The sequence below is a fragment of the Mastigoproctus giganteus genome, chromosome 9, assembly GCF_048544385.1.
Source record: "Mastigoproctus giganteus isolate SK-2022 chromosome 9, ASM4854438v1, whole genome shotgun sequence".
NCBI lineage: Eukaryota > Metazoa > Arthropoda > Arachnida > Uropygi > Thelyphonidae > Mastigoproctus > Mastigoproctus giganteus.
The window spans coordinates 214,577,974-214,598,821 of record NC_143583.1 but is presented as its reverse complement, the minus strand read 5'-3'; the positions used below and the strand labels follow the sequence as shown (position 1 = coordinate 214,598,821).

The following is a 20,848-nucleotide window of genomic DNA, read 5'->3' as shown; positions in this document are numbered from 1 at the left end:
GGCTTCCCATTTAGAATTCAACGTTGGAAACATCATCAGTTGATCCCACTGTACAGAATTTAAGAACTGTATGAGACCACTGTAGTCACCTTTACGAAAGCAAAAGCCCCTCCCTTTAGCCTTGATGGTAGTTACATCTTTAAGTAATTCCTTAAGTACATCTTTAAGTAATAGTAGAGAGCTTTAAGTAAAAATTGTCTGAAATCACTGTAATCACCTTTCCAAAAGCTTCTGCCCCTGCCAGTAATTACATCCTTAAGTAAATCACACTGCAAATCATTGCACCCAGTGGATCTTTCATTTATAGATTCTTAATGCATGAAGCATTTCTGCAGATGATCTTATAAAGTGTATTGCATTTTCTTGTTGCCTCTCTAACATGCTAGTGTAGCAAAGAGTCACCCAATAAATCACAAAAGTCTTACTATTGTGTGAGTGACTAATCCACGAGTTCCAATCAATATCTTGAAATTTAAAATTCCACATTATAAGACATTCTGAGTTGTTTGTTATTAGGTTATTAGGCCTATAACAAACTACTCATTTTTGTTTTCCAACTACTTAGGTCACACCAAACTGACAGAACATTGGACTGGCCACCAACCTCGACTGGATGCACTACATCCAATCACCACTGCCTTGTTTTTAATATGCTTCATACCTAAGAGAATAATCCCACTCCACTCCCTGCCCTTTCTGTACACATTGTACTCGCTGTATTCAAATTATGCAACCCTTAGATTTCACGTGCTTCTTAACTAAGAGCATAACCCCCTCCTCCCCGTTCTTTCTATATACATTTTACTCCCATATTCAAATTCTGCATATCTTATGTCTGAGTAACACTGTCTCTCATATCCCCACGTCTGCATTTAATGACTTAACCAGTAATTCAAATCCATCAAATTTATTCACTAAGCTCTTAGCATTATTAGTGTATACATGCACCTGTTTTTGCTTTTAGTAACCCTGATATAACTCATGTATTATTTGCTTGTCTCATGACCTCAGGAGATAACACATGTGTTATCTCCTGTGTTATCTCAAATAATACATGATATAACTCATGTATTATTTGCTTGTCTCATAACCCCACCTTAGGAGGCATTGTAATTCATATGCAAATCCACAGCACAAGACTTATCATAAACAGATATGGAGGGAGGAGAAGCCTTCATCTTTTCTACTCTGTCTTTGAATCATTCATGCTATGGTACAAATTGACGAAAGACAGGAATGAGCGAAAGAGTGGTGGTAAGCCTGTCATTAGGCCCATTATCAGTTGGTGATAATAATGATGATAAACTAACTGAATGCAGATGTGACCATAACATCATTCTGCTATGTTCATGTGTCTCACTTGTGTATTTAAGAGACTGACAGATACAAAATAAACTGTTCAGAAAGATAACACTGTAGTCAAACACATTTTTTCACAACTTATTTTACTGCAAATTCGGTGTATGTAGTATTCAATTTTTAACTGTACATAGTCTTTTATATTCTAAATATTATATAGTGTAAATATTGATGTTATAATACACTATATTTTATCTTCAGGCTTAAATTAAAAGATATTCAATTAGTTACATTTTTGTCAGTGGAAGAACCCTGCTGTCAAGCAATGTCATTGTTATAAACAAATTCTGACTCAAGATTCTGAAAGGGGAAAATTCTGAAATAGTATCTTCATCAAAGAACTGATATTAATCAGTTAATGGGGAAAACAAAGAACATAAATCCACAAATACAAAAGTACTGCATGCACCAATATTTGAATATATACCATTGGAAAAGAATCCTGTGACTAAATCTTAATATAAAATGTATGCTATCTGTGAAATAAAATTTCAAGGACAAAGTCTGGATATTAAAAATAAGACCTACTTTCTTTTCTAAGGAAAATTACAAAAAATCCTGCGTCTGAGAGTTAATGGTTGACAACTATATCACACATTCATATACACTAAAATGTTTTGATAACCATAATGTTAAAAGAAGTCTCCTTATATTATACCTTTATCATTTGTCCCTGATGTAATTTTTGAGAAGAAAGCCACGTCTTTCCTATTAAATAAAAGAAATTTGTCAGACATCATGATTATTGCCAATTTATTTAATCTTTATATATTATTGTGTATTCAGCTAATTTTTAATTGAAGAAAAAAAAAAAAACAGCTTAAACGATCCAATAAAAAACTTGCACAATAAATCGATATATACAAGATACATTCAAAAAGTTACTAAAATTTTATATAAAAGTTTATGGAGTAAACAATTTGGCTTACTAAACTAATCACCTTCAAAAGTGTCTTCCTTCTGTACATGCAAGCACACACACAATTCATGCTCCATCGATCTTCTCAAGTTTTGAAATATTCCTTAAAATAGTGGGTTTTTTTTTTAATGCATATAGGGCCACTTCTGAATATTCTTTGATGTCATCCACTGTACTGAACAGCAACCCCGAAGCCTCCATTTTCAGTTTAGAAAACAGCTAGAAATTGGACAGTGCAAAGTCAGGGGAGAATGCAAGCTGCTGCATGACTATTTTTTTTTCAGCTGTAAGAACTGTAAAGCTGCCACCGCTGTGTGACTGAGTGTATTGTCATGGCAGAGGAGTCAGCAATCCTTCCATTTCTGAGGTAATCTTCACCTCTCATTCTCATGGAAACACGTCAAAACCTTAACGTAGTCATCATCAGCCATTTTCAATGCACTGCAGGATGAAGGCCTCTCCAGCAACTTTCCAGTTTCTTCTGTTTTGAGCACTGGCCATCCATTTACTACCCACAAACTCATGAATTTCATCTATCCATCTCCGCCTTTGTCTTACAGGTTTTCTTCTAGCTCCTCTTGGATACCATTCTGTTATTTTCTTAGCCCATCTGTCATCATGTCTTCGAGCTACGTGTCCTGCCCAAGACCATTTTAGTTCTTTAGTTTTGATAAGAATGTCCTTTACTTGAGTTTGCTGCCTAATCCATGTGTTTCTCTTCTTATCTAACAGTCTGATTCCCAATATAATTCGTTCCATTCTTCGCTGTGTAGTTCTCAGCTTCTCTTCCATTCTTTTGGTGAGTGCCCAAGTTTCACTTCCATAAGTCATGGTGGGGAGTATACATTGGTTCATTATTTTACATTTCAGACAAACTGGGATATTGCTCTTCAGTATGTGACAATATTTCCTGAATGCTATCCATCCAAAATTTATTCTTCTCTTAACTTCCAGCCATTTATCATTATTAGAGCTAATAACTTGTCCCAGATAAGTATATGACTCCACCTTTTCAATTACTGCTCCTTCAATCATTATTTCCCTTTCTGTGGCATACTTGTTCATCATTACTTTTGTTTTAGCCATATTCATCTTTAGTCCAAAATCCTTACTAACTGCGCTTAACTGATTAAGATTTCCCTCTAACGTAGTAAGCAGCACTATTCCATCATTATCAAAAAAAAAAAAAAAAAAAAAAAACATGATCAGCATGACTTTGATGTTAGATTTTGTTACGCACAACTTCTGAGATTGTAGGGACATTGTTTTTTGGGTGCCATTTAGATGATTCAACCCTTGAACCTGGGATCATAAGCAAACACCAAACTCTCATCCCCAGTGACTACATTTCTTAGGAAGTTCGGATCTTGCATATATTTTTCTAACTAATCACCTGTGATGGCGTTCCTGCAGTCCATTTGATTATCTAATAGGAAGTGTGGGAAAAAACCTTTAATGCACATGACACACCCCTAAATCTTTCATCAGGATTGTGTGCACTTAGCCTACAGACAGTTCAACTTCATGAGCAATCTCAACAACAGTCATTCACCTATCATTTTGCATGAGTTTTTCACTTTCGCGACATTTTTTGATGTTGCGAATCCACTGCAAGGTTCATATTCCATTTCCTGTTCATTTTTAAACTAATTAACCCACTTGTAAACTGCTATTTTCTTTAAAGCATCACTTCTATTAACTTTCTGTAATACTTACAGTGTCTCTGTTTCACTCTTCCCAAGTTTAAAAAACCTGATGGTTAGCACACTGTTCAAACTGCGGCATTCTGCAATCTGTGACACACAAGTGAAGTGGTTGAGCCAGTTCCCACTTCGTATACATGCACATCAAGGTCAACATTAATGTCCCACAAAACCTTACAGCTGTAGCGCAAACCATTTAAATACCAGCAAGTAATTCTGGGAACCTTTTGAATGTATTACATATATACAAGAGTATTCAATAAAAATTTATCAACGTTTCATGAACAACCATACTGCTTGCTATTTCTAGCTGGGCTGCAGAAGTTATAAACTCAAGCAAGGTGCATCACATACCAACTTTGCAAATGACTAGTGCAAACGGTGTGACATTGGCAGTCAGTCAAGTTTGTTGTTGTTATTTGGTTTTTAGGAGCATTAGCAACTAAGGCCATATTGCTCTGGGGATATGCGGTGGTCATTCCCTGACCTTTCTGCATCCTCCATATTTGGTGGACACGGGCTCGAACCCCGGTCTAATCAAGAAGCGTGTGCTACGCACTACTGCTCCTGTCCACCTGGCTACAGAGGTGCCGCAGTCAAGTTTGTGCGGTTCAGTTTCATCTGTGGAACAATGGATGTGACATGAGAAACAATATGCTGCTTTCAAATTTTGTTTCAATCTCAAGAAAACATCAGCTGAAGTGTTGAATGTTAAAAGGGGGCTTATAGTGAATCCAGCCAATTCCTAAGAAGGGTGACAAATCCCTCCCATCCAATTATCATCCCACTGCAATTACTTCTACTCTTTCTAAAGTAATGGAGAAATCAATTAACCACCAACTCTTAAACTAGCTAGAAACCTTCCATCTGATCAACAATCGCCAGTGTGGATTCCGTCAGCGTTGATCCACTGGTGATATTCTAGCTGTTACCCATTTATGGACAAATTCAATGGAAAAGTTCGCTGAAACACAAGCAGTTGCTCTTGACATCTCAAAGACTTTTGATCATGATTGGCATAAAGCTCTTCTAAACAAGTTCCATCTTATGGTTTGCCAACTGTTTCCAGTTTTCTCTCTGATCGCTCACTACGGGTGATGGTACTGGCTCTCTGTCTTCTAACTTCTCCACTAATGCTGGCCTCCCCAAAGGTTCAGTTCTTTCACCCACTCTTTTCCTCCTGTATATTAATGACCTTCTTTCATTGACTGGAAATCCTATCCATAGTTTTGCCAATGATAGCACATTGCATTCCACTTTCCATTTTGAGAAACCTTGCTTCTCAATCAGCTTCAAGTTCTCGAATATCCGTTCCAAGTTCCTTAAATGCCGATCTCCAGGTAATTCTGCAGCGGGGCAAAGATAACTTAGTTGATTTCAATCCTTCTAAAACTCAGTCTTGTCTTATATCTCACAAAAAGGATTCTTCTACACCTATGCTTATCTTTGGTGACACTCCGATTTCTAGGCAAGTTGATATATCTCTTTTGGGGATTACCCGGACTTCCAATCTCTCTTGGCACAAGCACATTACAAACATCTAAAAAAGTCACAGAACTAACTTTTCATCTTCCTCGTTTATTCATTCAACTGCTGTTTTCTGAAACAACCTTCCTTCATACGTATTTTCTGAAAATTACAGTCTACAGAAGTTCAAGTCTAATGTCAACAAATATTTAAGTTCAAGTTCAGAAGTTCAAGTCTAATGTCAACAAAGTTCAAGTCTAATGTCAACAACAAAAATTTAAAAAAAGAAAAAGAAAAGAAAGAAAACTCTTCAATATAGCACAGCTTGCAGATAGTTTAGAATGTTTAAAGATAGGTGTGATTTGATAAAAATACTCAGCAGCCACTTCTATTACCACAGAAACCATAACCTGCTTCTGTAATTGGTTGAAAGGATCATAATATAACAGCAAAGTAACTGGCAGAGATGTTGAGACTATAAGTAAGAAAAGAAAAAGAAAAAGAAAAGAAAAATGCCCATATTCATATGCCCATATTCATGCCCATATTCTCCATGCCCATATCCATATGACGTGTTTGTGCATGCTGGGTTTGAAGAGTAATTGCACCTGAGCAACAGCAAGTTTGCAGGAGCTGCAACAGATGATTAGTGAAGATGGTGAGGTTCTGCACATAGTGCAGATTGTAATCCAGTGGTCTGGGGGGGGGGGGTTCCCCAACTCCAAATCATGCAATGTGATGAATACCAAACCCCGTACAGGTAAGATTTAGCATTAATAGAGGCACGATACAAGAAAGCCATCTTATAGAGCATCAGTAAAAAAAAAAAAAAAAACCCTTCCCATTTCATCCATCCATTCATTCATTCCAAACGTTTGTCTAGTTCTGGCTTGAATTTATTTAAGCTATCAACTTCCACAGTGACAGATAAAAGTTTGTTCCAGCAATCAACTACATGCTGGCTAAAGGAAAATTTCTGCACATCTATTCAAACACTGTCTTTCCTCAATTTCAGTTTATGCCCCCTCAAATTTATAATCTCAGCAAGAGGAAGAATCAAATCAGCACTGGGTCTGCTCAATCCATTCAAAGCTTTATACACCTCAATCAGAACGCCTTGCAGATGTGTAGTTTCCACATGCTTCAATTTAAAGAACTTAAGCCTTTCTTTGTAAGAGCACCCCTTTGTTCCCCTCACTAGTCTTGTTACCCTTCTCTGTACTCATTCTAGCAACTCTACATCATTCCTAAAATGAGGCTTTCAGACCTATACACAGTACTCAAGGTGTGGCCTGACCATTGCCTTATACAAGGGGATAGTCACCTCCTTATTCACCAACTCCTGCTTGCAAAATTCCTGTATATCATTGACAAGACCCAATGACCTACTCTGGCAGCCTGTCTGCACTGTTCAGAAAACTTCATAAACTGACTGCACAATTATCAAGCGACTCAGAAGCCTATGGCAGATATAAGTTAATCTGTAATCAGGTCACAAAGGAGGTTCGGCAGGCGAAGGCAGATTACGAGAAATCCTTGGCAAAAGATGCTAAGAAAAACAGCTAAGGATTTCTTTACTTATATAAACTCTAAAAGGAAGGGAATGAATCTGATTGATCCACTTGACATCGATGGTTCGCCTGTTGATGATCCTGCTCAGATAGCAAACAAACTGAATGAGTATTTTGCATCTACATTCACACATGAGGAATTATTAAGGTTTGAAAATGGCAGAAGGTTATCAAATTGTACCAGGGTGCTTAATGATCTTGTAATAACTGAGAGCAAAGTGGAAAAGAAACTGTTGAAGTTAAACGTAAGAAAAGCACCTGGGGTGGATGGGATCTATCCAGTTATATTAAAGGAGATGGCAAAGCAACTAAGCAAACCCTTAGCCATAATTATGAGAGCATCCTTGGACTCAGGGGAGGTTCCCACGGACTGGAGATGTGCAAATGTATCCCAAATTCACAAAGGGGGATCGAAGGGTGACACGAGTAATTACAGACCAGTTAGTTTAACTTCTGTTCCAGGTAAAATAATGGAGTCGCTGGTTAAAGATGCATTGCAGGATCATCTAGACAAGACTGCAGCAATAATTCAGACACAGCATGGGTTTGTTAAGGGAAAGTCTTGTCTGACAAATTTGATAGGATATTATGATGTGGTTACAAAGGAACTGGATGCAAAAAATAATTTTGATATCATATATTTGGATTTCAGGAAAGATTTTGACACTGTTGCGCAATCAAGACTATTGTACAAATTGGAGCAGAATGGTATTAAGGGTAAGTTGCTACAATGGATAAAAGGATGGTTAAGTGACCCCAGGGTCTCACATCTGGTGAGTATGGCACACCCAGGGCTTAATTTCGAAGTTTGCAGATGATACAAAGGTTGGCAGGGTTGTTAATGACAGTAATGGCAGTGTGCTACTGCAACAGGATCTAGATAATTTGGGCAGATGGGCTAAGAAGTGGCAACTGAAGTTTAGCCTTGACAAATGCAAAGTACTGCATATGGGTAGAAGTAACCCCAGAGAAACGTACCAACTGTGTGGTACTACACTTAAGGTGGTAGAAAATGAAAAAGACCTGGGAGTAATTATGCAGTCAGATATGAAGTTCTCTGAGCAATTTAGACAGGCTGCTAGGGCAGTTCATGGGGTTTTGTCAATGATATATAGGAATTTTGCTAGCAGGGAAAGGAGGTGATTATCCCTCTGTATAAGGCAATGGTTAGGCCACGCCTTGAGTACTACATACAGGTCTGGAGGCCTCATTTTAGGAAGGATGTAGATTTACTTGAGCGTGTACAGAGAAGGGCAATAAGATTGGTGAGGGGAATGAAGGGATCCTCTTACCAAGAGAGGCTTAAGTTCTGCAAATTGCAGTGGCTGGAGACTAGGCACCTGCGCGGTGATCTGATTGAGGTATATAAGGCCTTGAATGGGTTGAGCACGCTGAATTCTGATGGGATCCTTCCATTTGTTCAGATTACGAACCTAAGGGGGCATAAATTCAAATTAAGAAAAGACAGATGTAGAATAGATGTGCGGAAATTTTCCTTTAGCCAGCGGGTGGTTAATTGCTGGAACAAACTTCCATCTGTCGTTGTGGAAGTTGATAGGTTGAATAAATTTAAGGAGGAACTGGACAGGCATTTGGAGGGAATAATGTAATTTTTTTTTTTTTTTTTGGCTGATGCTGGATAAACTCATACATTTGCTTTCTTGCATCACATGCCACTACTACTACTACTACTACTATTACTCCCAGGACTCTCTTAATTTTCCACTACTATGAGTGTAATACCATCCAGTGTAATACATTGGTACAATTCTCTGGGGTTACTGCTACCCATATGCAATACTTCGCATTTGTCAATGTTAAACATCAGTTGCCCCTTCTCAGCCCATCTGACCAAATTTTCCAGGTCATGTTGTAGGCGATCGTTGTCATGGCGATCGTTGATAGTCTGATCAACGGAAGGTTTCTAGTTAGTTTAAGAGTTGGAGGTTAATCGATTTCTCCATTACTTTAGAAAGAGTAGAAGTAATTGCAATGGGACGATTATTGGATGAGAGGGATTTGTCACCCTTTTAAGAATTGGCTGGATATGAGCAAATTTCCAAGCCAAAGGAAAAACACCTTTGGAATAAGAAAGTCAAAAGGGCAGCAAAGAAGAGGAGTAATTTCAGGAGCACAGGTTTAGAGAAAAAGTAGAGAAATACCATCAGGAGGCATTGAATGGAGTGTGTTGGGAATGGTGGGAGGTGTTTTACCAAGATCATTAATACATGAGTTGGAAGAAAAATGGGATGCTTGCAGATAAACTTTTATCCTTGGCTGAAATGACAACAGAACCATCTGGTTTTGACAGAGGTGAGAGCAGAGATGGACAAAAGTTGTGGCCAATAGCTTTGTCAAGAGACCAGAAAGCTCGGCTACCATTAAGGCAAGAAGCAAGTTTTCTGCTCTTAGCCTGTTCAAACTCTAGTTTGGACTTATTAATAACTGCTTTACAATTGTTGCAATCTTTGGTGTACGCAGAAAATGTAACTGAAGAATTAGAAACAAGGGAATTACGATATGCAACATTCTTCTCTTGAACAGCCTTAGCACATTTGTTGGAAAACCAAGGTTTAGATAAAGGACGAGATTTTAAAATGGAGTGTGGGATAAAGGATTCCATTCCTGCAAGAATAATTTCACTGACACGATCTGAGCAAACGTTGACATCAGAAGTTTTGAAACAGTAATCAGACCAAGGAAAAGAAGAAAAGAAGTCTCACAGGTCATCCCATTTTGCATTCTTGTAATGCCAAACAATACGAGGTTGGAGAAGAGACAATCACCAAGTTGTGATCTGAAGTGCCTAAAGTACCTCTCACTTCAACCTTGTACTTAGAAGGGTTGTTTGTGAGAAAAGATCAAGCGTATTGGCTGTATGATTAGGATTGTCCGGTATTCTTGTAGGTAAATGAACAATCTGTGCTAGGTCATTAGTAATTGCAAAAGCCTCAGCATCTCGACCTGCTGGGTCGGTGTGACTAGAAAACGGAAGCCAGCTGGAGTTGTGAATGTTAAAATCACCAAGGAAAATTACCTCACTGTTATGAAAGTTGGACTGGAGAAAGTCAAGTTGCAAAGAGAGGAAGTCAAAGAGCTCCAAGTGATTAGTGGAGTTGGGAGAACGGTAGAGACAACAGATGAATTTTACACAATGAGGTAGAGAGATTTTAAGCCAGAGAAGATCAAAGAGAGGAGATTCCAAATTGCCAAGTCTCTGACAGGGAATATCAGAACGGACATATGCACAAGTACCACCTTTGAGGCGAAAGAACTAGAGTGACTTGCTGTTTGTGCACTCCAGACTATCAGTGAGAAAAAAAAAAAAAAAAAAAGAGCACGGTAATTGACTCGTAGAGACGCCTCCCATTCATTGCTTTCCCCCTATTCTCCTTACTATATGTTACAGGGAAAGGTGAAGTGACAAACAAAAAGATTAGGCTGATCTCCAGAACATGTGTTTTGTTGTTTCTTGATGATTTGATTTATTTCTTTTTAGTAGCAGGGATATGGGGGCTGTCAGCCCCAAAAAAGCAGGGGCTAGGGGTTACTGCCCAGACCCATGTTTTTTTTGACAAGAAAAAAAAAAGTCATTTTTGTTGACATGCATGAGCAATTATCATTGTGCATGCCCATGAAATCGTCTAGTAATGTATGGGCAGAAAGAATCAGTGGCTGTATGTGGTGCTATTTAAAAAAAATGTGGTGCTATTTAAAAAAAAAATAAAATAACGTTTGTTTTTCTTCATTTCAGCTCCGAAATATTGTGGTCATGTGGCATCCTCTAGGAAGATCGACTTCTTCCCGCAGAGGAAGAGCGTGGCGTGTGGCCCGTTTCCGCCAATCAGTTGCACCACCACTCCTCGCTTTCACCAAAGTTGTCACGTAGTTCCACTCACGCCGGATGCAAAGATACGTGTGGGCCAGATGCAAAACGGGTTCAGGGGCCTCGTTTATGTTCGGGCTTTGATTAGGACCCCTCCCTCCTAGATCGGGGGCCCATGGTGCGACGCATCCAATGGATCCCGATTTGCACGGCCCTGGTTTCGCGTTTAGTCGCCAGAACGCTCCGGTAACTGCATTTTTACCATTCATTAATTTTTTCTGGTCTGTTACGATACTTACAAAACAAGATTTTTTTTTTTTCTTTTTTGACTCACTTCCAAATGGTGGAAACCTTTCGTCATTTTCGATTTTTCTGCAACTCTTTGCAGGAAATTAAAATGAAGTTTCGTTATTTTCTACATAGATTTCCCAATACACTTACACTCCCTTATAAAATTGTGAATTTACAAAACTCTTCCTTCGTAAAGCAACTGCCCGCTTTTCATACAACGGCACAAACAATATTTTAAATTTACGCGCCATGACGCTGAAAAAGAGCAAAAAATCTGAAAGCGCAGCCAATGTGCCAATCAATGATAAATATTAGCTAAGCCATACTGCGAGCTACTTCCAATTTAAACATGCACTTACTTGAGTCGCCAAGGTAACTTTCCTTGATATCCTATCCCCATATTTCTGCAGGCAGCAACGATAATATTAAGCGGAACCCCGTTCTCTTTAACCATCGCTAGCTGAGTGCAATGATAAATGATACCAATAACAGCAAGACGCGGGAAATCCACTAAACCCCCCGAACGTAGCGCTGCATCCCATAGACCTTCGCGACAACAATCAATGGGCATGTCTAGCTCCGCCCATCATTTTCATCCGCCGTTGCTTCGCTCGCTGCGTTTCGAAGAAAGCAAAGTGATGTAATGAGAGTACATTCATAAGGATGTTTCGCTCGATCTTTCTTTCCATTTTTCGCTAGAATCCCTCCGGAATGGTGGCATAAACTAGTGACCTTTTCTGACTAGCCGAAAATCTAGTAAAAAAAAGGGTACCATATTCTGTTCTAAGGAATACGTAAAAACAGCCTATTATACCAGGCCAGTTTCACAAGGATCATACTGTAAATTCTGCTGAAATTAATTTCTTGTCTTGTAAATATCTGATAATACCAAAAATTACAGATCATGTATTCTTACTTCAGCCGCATGTTTTCATGATGCAACCAAGCATCAGATGTGCACCATCCTCCGCTTAATAAAGATTAATAAATAGTTCGTGACGTCATCGTGTGGCGGTAATAAACTTCATTCTTATCGCGTGGAGGCGATAAGAATTTCCTGATAAACATGTAGCATGTTTGTCACATGCAACAACCCTAGGGGTTCACATCTGGTGAGTATGGGCTTGGCACACACAGGGTCCTGAGCTGGATATCATCATTCTTCTCTTTCTTGGTGATTCCCTTTGACTCTCTCTATCTCTCTCTCTCTCTCTTAGGGTAACTCGGGAATATTTTTTGGCTGGCGCAGCATAAGCCTCAGGCTTCCTTGCACCATATAGCTAATAATAATAATAATAATAATAATAACATATGATTTCTTATTATCAAATATTTAAATATTTTTCCATTTAATTAAGAATATATTCAAATTTTTATAGCGTTATAATTAGGTTGTCCAAACCTTTTCCTTGCTAGGTTCTCCCCCATATCTAAACATTAGTAATTAATTTCCGTATCTACAACATAAAAATATTCGAAATGCACATATTAAACTGAAAATGTTTGATACTATAAGAGGGAAAAACACAGGATACATAAATTTACTTTATTGATAATTCACTTACAAAAAAAAAAAAGTACTTTCAGTAGGAAAGAGCCATATAAAAATTACAATAATGACAGTTTTGAAGTGATCACACACATATAATATTATGACACAAATTTGTCACTTATTAAGGTAATCACAATTATTATTATTGCTCTTACATTATTTCGTCCTGATTGGGGTTCCACCTCGTGACGGGTATTGCTACCAAGTGTACAGGTGGGTGTTGTTATGAATGATGTTACTGTTGGTTGAGGAACTCTCTGACTATCCTACAGGTTTTCAGGATTGCGACTTTCTGGAGTTCCTTGTAGGTGTTCGCTGAGAGACCTATTGCTGCTAGGCTGTTATATACGGTCATTGTAACCATACCTGTGGTTGACACGATGATCGGTATGGCCGTTACTGGTTGCATATGCCACATCGCTTTGATCTCCAGTCTTAGGTTCGTGTACTTCCCGATTTTTTCCCCATGGGTTCTCTGCAGGTCCAATGTTGGATACCGCTATGTCAATCAGATAGATGGTCTTTTCTTTCTTGTCCACAAGGGTTCTGTACAGCCTGTTGTGCGGGATTGTCCTATCCCGCATATGAAAAAAAGCCGTGATAGGAAAAAAAAAAAAAAAAAAGCCGTGAATTAGGGTTGAATTTGAAAGTGTCTGCAATTCTGCCCAGGCACGATAGGAGGGAGTATATGATGAGAGCCTTGTCGATCAATTCGGCCCTGGAAAGATTGTGCAAGGCTCAAGGGGTAGAATTTTTTTCAGCCTGGTCTGTACTTGTTAACAGGAGAGACTGCTTCTACAGGGATGGGGATGGGATACACTTAAATAGGAAGGGTGCAAGAGTATTTGCTGATGTTATCAAGGCAGTGTTAGGTGGGTCGGAAAACTGCTAGCTTGGGGAGGGGGGATACAAGGACTAATAGATTAACAGTAGCCACTGGCAGAGGTGAAAGTGATTCTTGCACTGCTTCTATTGGAATGAGCAGCAGCCTGGAAAACAAGATATAGGGTATTTCAGAGACTGGTGAGAGTCATTTCGGAACAAGTAAACACATGGGTTGTGTTAGGGTAGCTAAGAATAAGTACATGTATACTTGCGTGTACATCAATGCTAGGAGTTTGGTAAATAAATTTGATGAATTTGAGGTATTGCTCAAAACATCAAAGGCAGATATTGTTGGGATATCAGAGACGAGTTGTCACACAGATATAAGGAAGGCAGAATTGCATTCCTTATATCTGTATAGGAATTTGGGGAGTACAATGTGTACAGAAAGAACAGAGAGGATAGGATGGGTTATTCTATTCGTTAAGAAACACATAAAATCCAAGGAAGTGAAGCCAGTCGACTGCTGGACAGTGCAGTGTCGAGTCAGTTTGGTGTGACATAAGCGTTGGGAGATCAAAATTGAGAGTAGGAGTGTGCTATAGGCCTAATGACTCTCATGAGTATAATAAGCAACTGTACAGGGAAATAGAGTGGCCCAGTAAATCAGAGAGTCTTATAATGGGGAATTTTAATTTCCCAGATATTGACTGGAATTTGTGGGTGGGACACTCACACACTAGCAAAGCTCTTGTGGATTTATTGGATGATTGTTTGCTACATCAGCATGTTCGGGAGGCAACTAGAGGGAGTAATACTCTTTATCTAATTATCAGTAGTGATTCTTCCTGCATTAAGAATCTGCAGATAAAGGAACCACTAGGTGGCAGTGATCACAGTGTGCTGAAGTGGGATTTACTCAAAGAGTTAACTACCATCAGGGGTAAAGGGAAGGGTTTTGGCTTTCGTAAAGACTACTACGATGGTCTGAGACAGTATTTAAATTCTATACAGTGGAACCAACTGATGATGTTACCAACAGTAGATTCAAAATGAGAAGCATTCAAAGAACTTATTTTGGAAGCTGCTAGGCTTTGCTTACCAACTAAGAAATATTTTTTAAGGTTTAGGCCTAATTGGATGTCAGATGAACTAATGAGACATATGGCAGATTAGAAAAATGCATGGGATACATATAAATTAATGGGTTACATGGAAACATGATATATATCAGCTGGTCATTAGGCAAGCAAAGGCAGATTAGGAGAAATCCTTGGCAAAGGATGCAAAGAAAAACAGTAAAGAGTTCTTTACCTATGTAAACTCTAGAAGGAAAGGGATGAATCAGATTGGTCCACTGGATATTGATGGTTCAACAGTTGATGACCCTGCTCAGGTGGCTAACAAACTAAGCAAGTATTTTGCATCTACATTCACACATGAGGAGTTATTCAGGAAGGGGAATGCCAGAGGTGATGTAAACTCTGGCAGTGAGCTAGATGATTTTCAATAACTGAGAAGAAAGTGGAGGAGAAATTTTTGAGGATAAACATAAAAAAGGCACCCGGGGTGGAGGGAATCTCTCCAGTTATATTAAAGGAGGCAGCAAAGGAAGTAAGCAAACCCTTAGCCTTAATTATGAGAGCTTCTTTGGACTCAGGGGAGGTACCCATAGACTAGAGATGTGCAAATGTGACCCCAATTCACAAAGCGGATTAAAGGTTAAAACAAGTAAAGACCTGTGATTTTAACTTCCGTTCCAGGAAAATTAATGGAGGCACTGGTTAAAGAAGCACTGCAGGATCATCTAGACAAGACTTCAGTTATAGCTCAGACAGAGCATGGTTTTGTTAAGGGGAAGTCTTGCCTGACCAATTTGATTGGATACTATGATGCAGTCACAAAAGAACTGGATGCAGGGAATAACTTTGATATTATATACTTGGATCATAGAAAGGCTTTTGATACTGTTGCACATGGAATACTGCTGCACAAATTGGAGCAGTGTGGCATTGGAGGCAAATTGCTGCTATGTAAAAGGGATGGTTGAGGGGGAAAGGCAGAGAGTGTTAATCAATGGATTGTGGACTAATATTATTAGTCGAGTCCCTCAGGGTTCAGAGTTGGGTCCATTGTTGTTTTCTGTAATTATAAATGATATTGATGATGGCTGAGTAGCCGATGGTTTATCGCCGTAGAGGCCTTATGGTGCCAGACACCAGAAGCATATGCAATCGCAGGGATGATGGCTGCTTTGTAAAGTATTGTTACGGTTCGTCTTTTCAGCCACCGGTCGCGGTGGGTAAACCTGGCAAGCATTACAACTTAATTTTCCATTTTCTTCTGGATGTATTTTAATTGGGGTGTAAATGATAAATTTTGGTCCAGGATCACTCCTAGGTACTTGAGTTCTGTGGCCAACTGGATCGTTCTGTTGTAGATTTTTATCTGCAGTGGTATTGTAGGAGTTAGATATCCCTTTAATATGTTAGATTGGGTTTTGGTGGCAGAGATATTAAGGTGATGAGTTTGAGTCCACTCTCTTAGTGTAGAAAGTGCTGAGTTGGCAAGGGTTTCCAGTTGTGCTCTTGAATCAGCAGAGAGCATTAGGGACAGGTCATCTGCGTATGGAAGCGCTTGCACACCTTGCAGTTCCAGTGAGAGGAACACATCCAGCATGTAGTTCCATAGGAGGGGACCCAGTACATAGCCCTAAGGGCAGCCCCTGTGTACCTGTCGCTCAACCTTGCAGGTAGGGAGCTTGCGCTAGGACCCTCCTATGGTTCAAGTTGTTCAGCATGGTGGATAAAGTGTAAAGTGTGTTTAGGGTCAAGCGGCACCAGGGGTTTCCCCCATCTCCGTTTAGTTTACATTGTGGGTGAACCAGTTGACTGGAAAAGCCAGAGATTCAAAAGTGTATGGACTTTGTATATATGTGTGATGCCTTGTACCGTTGTTCATCTGGTCATTTAGCCGCCAGACCCCTACTGAGGCCCGACGTTGTCCCACTTTCGCCCCGTGGAGGCACACCAGGTACTCACTAGTATATAGTTCACTCTGGCAGGTCCTGCCACTTAATTTCCTGAGATTTCAGTGGCTAGGACCTAAAAAAAATAAAATAAATAAAAAAATATCGCGTACGCGTCGCGGGGAGCGCTACAAGTCCAAAATGTTGGGCAAAATTAATTTAGATTGGTGATTTTAGATTGCCTGGGGCATGTTCACGTTGCTGTCAGATAGAGTGGGGTGAAGGCTGAAGGCTGGGGGGCAGATAGACAGAAATATGGAGCCGAAAGGAAGGCAACTCCAGTTTACAGTGGGGCATGCTCGTGCCCCCACCAGAGGGAAGAAATAGGGTGGCAGGGGGAAGGGGACAGCAAACTGTCCCCTCCCCGCTCTGCCAGGAACAGGTAAGACAGTGAGCCAAACAAGGGAGCTGGCTCAGATTGCCAATATAGCCTGTGTGCATGAGTGGGGGCAAACCAGACCGTATGGTCAGGTCCACACCATCCAGAAAAACGTGAGGCCCAGCAGAGGCGATCCAATGTTAGTTTGGCTGAATAGGGTGTGCAAAATGTCACAGTTGGGAGTCATTCATGGGACTATTGTCCCGTCCGGTAGTCAATGTTCTGGGAAATGGAGTTTTGTTACTTCTCATAAGAGTTCCAGTTTTGTCTTGCATGAAGGATCAAGCAGTGAAACCTGACATCTGGTTGGGGGTCTCTGAGAAGCTTTGTTTGACACATTTATTCGAAGATTGCAGGCAGAGGAATGGTCAAGCGTCTAGCATACAGGTTCTAGCATGGTGGATAGCGGGTTAAGCGATAGACAGAACCACACTGGATTAAAGTGTATAGTGTAAAAGTTTAGAAACGTTTTAGTGAAAAAGACAGAACAGCAGGAGGCTCAGGGAATCTCCCTGAAAGATCCCTCTTATGATGGGGATTGGCCTGGTTATGATGTTTTCAGCCTTAATGGTGGTACTACATTTTGCCATCGTTTCTCCTAGGAAGTTTGTCACATGCGTTGGCGTTTATTATTATTATTCTTATATTATTTCTCCCACATTGGGGTTCCACCTCGTGAAGGGTATTACTACCAAGTACACAGGGTGATTGTTGTTATGTCCGAACTGTAAGCGGAGAAAAAAGAACTATGCTCATTCATACAAAGATGCTAAATGCCAAGAATATTTAAAGGCGCTGGAAATTATCAGATCTAAAACTAGTTATGAATAATACACCTCCAATCAGCTCCAGCACAAGCAGTACAAATTTAAAACAATTAAATTTTCTTTAACTTAACTGTCAACGTGCGATTGCAGTTATGCATGACCTCACCACAACTGTTCTTGATCACTCTATTCATATCATGGCCCTACAGGAACCTTACTCCTATAAGGGATTAGTAAAAGGTTTACCTATGCGATTTAGAGTCTTACAATCTGACCCAGACATTACTGGTACTGGCGGAAATGCAAGAAGGAGAATTTGGGCAGCTATTGTCATTGCTGACTCTAATTTAACTGTTACTCGGATTTCAAGTCTTTGCTCTGCACACGCAGTCTGTGCCTGCATTGAAGGCTGGTTCGGGAAGTTTTATCTTATCTCGATTTATTGTCAATGTGCCCAACATAATGATTCTATTCAACCATTTGTGAACTATATTGATTCCGCCGTGAGAGCTTTACAGAACGAACAAATATTCCTGTTAATGGATGCTAATGCCCATTCGACATTGTGGAATGCTCAACAAACAAATGAAAAAGGGGAACTTTTAGAGGAAGTAATTATGACACATATCGTCTAAAAATTCTTAACACACATGGACATCTACCGACTTTTGTTTCCACACGTGGACAATCATTTATAGATGTCTCCTTGGCAACACTGTCTTTGGCCCAAAGGATCTCGGATTGGCAGGTTAAAACTGATTGGGTAACAAGTGACCATAATGTTATCAAGTTTACTATGACAGATATTGTTTCTCGTTCTAGATCGGATCCTTTTGATGTGCCTCGTTTTCACACTAGGTCTGCAAAGTGGCATGTCTTTGACAAGGTAATAAAAGAAATTTTTATTCCTGAGCAGATGGGTATTATGGAATCTCTTCCTTTGGATAATCAAGTTGAATTTATACAGAACACTATTATACAGGCTTGTGAAGCCTCAATGAAATTTAGAAAGCGCAAACCATATCACGTTCCTTGGTGGTCTTCTACATTAACTGATTTAAAACAGCTTACTAGAAGGACTAGACGTGAATTCCAGAGGGCGAAGAGAAATCCATCGCGTACGGTACTTGAATTGACGGTTTTACAAAGTAGATACAAACAAGCAAGACGAAATTATCATAATGAGATTCGCAAACAAAAAAGGACTTCTTGGGAGAGTTTAATTAGCATCCAGGGAAATAGTGATCCCTGGGGACTTATTTACAAGCTTGTGACCAAAAAGAGTCCACCAGGGGAGATTTTCACTTCTGTCACAACAGCAGAAGGTCAAAGTACCCTATCTTGGTCTTCTACTATAGATAGAATATTAGACGTAATTATACATCAAGATTCTGATACTAATATGTCACCGGAACAAATTGACATCGTACATTTAAATTCTAACTACACAGGATTGACTGAAGAACCTCCATTCTCTCTGGAAGAGGTCGAATGCGCAATAAAATCCATGCGCTCAGGTAAATCCCCTGGGTATGATAAAATTGAAGTAGATGTTGTTAAAAGAGTCTGCAAAATTGTACCAGCTTCAATATTAATTTTGTTTAATTCATGCTACGAAGTGGTGAATTCCCTAAAGTGTGGAAAAGAGCTTTGTTCAAAATCTTGCTTAAGAATCCCAAAAAACCGGCTGAGGATCCATCATCATATAGGCCTATAGCCCTTCTCCCAGTTCTGGGAAAGGTGCTAGAGAAGGTTGTTGCCACTAGATTAATTGCAGCATATGCCGACAAAAGACTTGCTTTGGAGACCAGTATGGGTTCACCAAAGGACGAGGGACAGAAGATGCATTAGTTAGACTTCTAGATATTCAGGCTGATACAGATTCCAAATATTTGCTCGCCCTCTTTGTGGACTTCAAAGGGGCCTTTGACACCCTTTGGTGGCAAAGTGCCCTGGCGAGGTTCCGGGAGGCCGAAGTGTCCATAAATATATATAAGCTTTTAAAGAGCTATTTTTCTGATCGTACCATTTCTGTCAAATCTGGACTGGAGGAGGTCTCTCGCAGAGTTACAAGAGGATGTCCACAGGGGTCAATACTTGGTCCCTTGTGCTGGAATCTGGTTTTTGATTCCTGGTTGGTTAAGAGTTTTCCAGCTATTCATATGATCGCATACGCTGACGATCTTACAATATTAATCCAGGGTAATTCTAGAAAAAGCCTTGAAGAATCAGCAAATGCTGTGCTGTTAGAACTCTCCAACTGGTCTTCAACACATAAATTGCAGGTTTCTATTGCAAAAACGTCTCAGATGTTGCTTAAGGGAAAGCTTGACCATGGAAGACCTCCAGTTATTAAATATAGGGAACAAACCATTAAGTACTTATCGAAGACCAAATACCTAGGCATTTATATTGATGATGCTCTCAGTTTCCTATCACATGTTCAGTATGTGAAAGAAAAGGCTAAATTGTTCCTGAGCCGAATTAAACAGATAACAAGACAAGACTGGGGTCTTAGAGGTCAAACCTTACGACTTCACAATAATTGTGTGTTTTTGTCGATAATTTCTTATGGGGCTTTAGAGCTAATAAAGTTGCTGTAGTAAAGCAACTGTTACAAGCACAGAGGGCTGCCCTCCTGACCATGTCAAGAGCTTGTCGAACTACCTCCACCATGGCTCCTCAGGTTTTACTTGGGAAAAACTACCTGTCCGTTTTGAAGTTCAGTACCGCTACCTTAAGTATCACCTTTTGAAGAAAATTCCATTGACCTATGATAACATCCAATTAGATCTAAGTGCTCCCATTAAGACTGAGAAGACAAGATTAAGGCAAATCTTCATTGCAAAATGGCAGCAGGAGTGGTCTTCATCTGATATTGGTGCAGTCACAAGGGACTTTCTGCCTGTAGCAAGTGAAATTAAAAAGGAGGAGTTAAAGTGGTTTTCGCCAGGCTTATATGGTATGTTTATATTAACTGGCCACGGAAGTATAAATACTAAACTTCACAAACTGGGAATTTCACCAACAACATCTTGTTTGTGTGGCCAGGAAGAAACTGTTAACCATATTCTTCATCAATGTCATTATTATAACGATCTTCGACGTGACCTACTTAGTGTAGTTCCTAACTTGGACTCCAGCAACAATAAAATTCTGAT

General features: G+C 39.6%; 1 protein-coding gene across 1 annotated transcript in view; it reads right to left on the bottom strand.

Moving 5' to 3' along the window:
• Dhfr (dihydrofolate reductase) overlaps positions 1-11,675 on the bottom strand; it is a 108,778-nt gene extending 97,103 nt beyond the window's left edge. Inside the window, exons 1-2 of the mRNA XM_090381327.1 lie at positions 11,496-11,675; positions 2,018-2,067 (exon numbers count right to left, since the gene is read on the bottom strand). Coding sequence (XP_090237453.1) covers positions 2,018-2,067; positions 11,496-11,590 — 145 coding nt within the window. The 5' untranslated portion in view covers positions 11,591-11,675. The remainder of the gene's footprint in view (positions 1-2,017; positions 2,068-11,495) is intronic.
• Between the last annotated feature and the right edge of the window lie 9,173 nt (positions 11,676-20,848).